This window comes from Pygoscelis adeliae, unplaced genomic scaffold, assembly GCF_000699105.1.
Source record: "Pygoscelis adeliae isolate BGI_AS28 unplaced genomic scaffold, ASM69910v1 Scaffold32, whole genome shotgun sequence".
Classification (NCBI taxonomy): domain Eukaryota; kingdom Metazoa; phylum Chordata; class Aves; order Sphenisciformes; family Spheniscidae; genus Pygoscelis; species Pygoscelis adeliae.
This window is the reverse complement of record NW_008824368.1, coordinates 2814581-2815908: the sequence shown is the minus strand read 5'-3', so window position 1 is coordinate 2815908 and position 1328 is coordinate 2814581. Positions and strand designations below refer to the sequence as shown.

At 41.3% G+C, this 1328-nt stretch overlaps 1 protein-coding gene across 1 annotated transcript in view; it reads left to right on the top strand.

Moving 5' to 3' along the window:
* KCNRG (potassium channel regulator) overlaps window positions 1-436 on the top strand; it is a 3148-nt gene extending 2712 nt beyond the window's left edge. Inside the window, exon 2 of the mRNA XM_009319950.1 lies at window positions 176-436. Coding sequence (XP_009318225.1) covers window positions 176-428 — 253 coding nt within the window. The 3' untranslated portion in view covers window positions 429-436. The remainder of the gene's footprint in view (window positions 1-175) is intronic.
* The last annotated feature ends 892 nt before the right edge of the window (window positions 437-1328 follow it).

Sequence of the window (1328 nt, the reverse complement as noted above, 5' to 3'; positions counted from 1 at the left end):
GAGTTAAATTGCCCTCAAAGGAGGACAAAAATATCCGGAACCTTGGTTGCTGTAAAGCCGCGCAACTGTGCTGACCTGCACCATCTGAGGACCTGGTTTGTTTTAAAACAGAAAATTGATTCCATCCTTCAAGAAGTAATTAAAGTGTGTTGTAACTGCTTTTTTCTTATTTTAGGTATGTTTCCATAAAGCCTGATAATAGAAAGCTGATTAACGGTACTAATGTGCTAGGCCTGCTGCTTGACACTTTACTCAAAGATGGATTTCGCCTCATAAGCACCAGAACAGTCTCCAGTGAAGAAAAAGTCGAATGCTACAGTTTTGAAAGGATGAAGAGGCCAGCAGGCCTTACCGTCACGGTGAACCAAACCCCAGGGAGCTCCGGGGTGGCACAGGCAAAGAGAAGCCACGTGCAGAAAGGGAAGTGAAGGCTTTTCCTTTCATCTTTTGAAGGTGGAAGAGGGGTGTGTCAGCACCAGTGGCCTTTTTTTGTTGGCTTGTTTGAAACTGCAGCTATTGAGGGAAGTAACAAACAAACAATTTTTTTTTCCCAGGTATTAGGAAAAAAAAAAATTGCTTTCCTGCCTTTTACCGCTCCACCTTCTTCAACTCTAAATAAAAAGAACCACAGATTCAATACTGGTTTTGTGGACCAGATTCCAGCATTTCCAAGGGTTGTCTTTGTTTTTCTCTGTGGCTAAAATTTATATTAGGACTCGCAAAAAATCAGCCATTCCTTCTAGAAAATTGTTTTTATGTTCTGTGCTAATCTGTAAGTAGATTTTAAATACAGGATAATACATGAAGAAATAACAGCTTGACACAACTGTCATCCCAACAGTTTGGAGAAGTGGCTGGAGGAGGAATGCAAACCTCAACGACTGAATATCGCTTCTACTTTCAACAGATACACGTACACTGATTTCTCTTGCAATGAGCTGAAAGCAGCGTAACGGAAACATCCCAAGTTGTATTGCTGCGTGGCTCCAGACATGAGAAAGGGGCTTTGTGCAGCCACCGCTAGTGTCCGTGAAACAACACGTTACTGTCTCTTGTGGAATACTCCTCTGCCCTCTCCTCCCACTCCAAAGGCATTAAGCTGCTCTCTTCAGTGCTGAGGATTAAATGACAAAGGTCTTTGTGAACAAAAGGTCAGTTAATTTTTAGAGCTTTAACTACAAAAAGAATGAAAATGTGATAAACAGTCTTTCAGATGGAAGAGGTAGTACAATTTTAAACAAAATAGTACAAAGGATTTCTTAACGCTTGTTAAGTGCAGAACATATTTAGGAGGAAGGCTTGGCAGAAGTGGCTTTTACAGCCTTGGG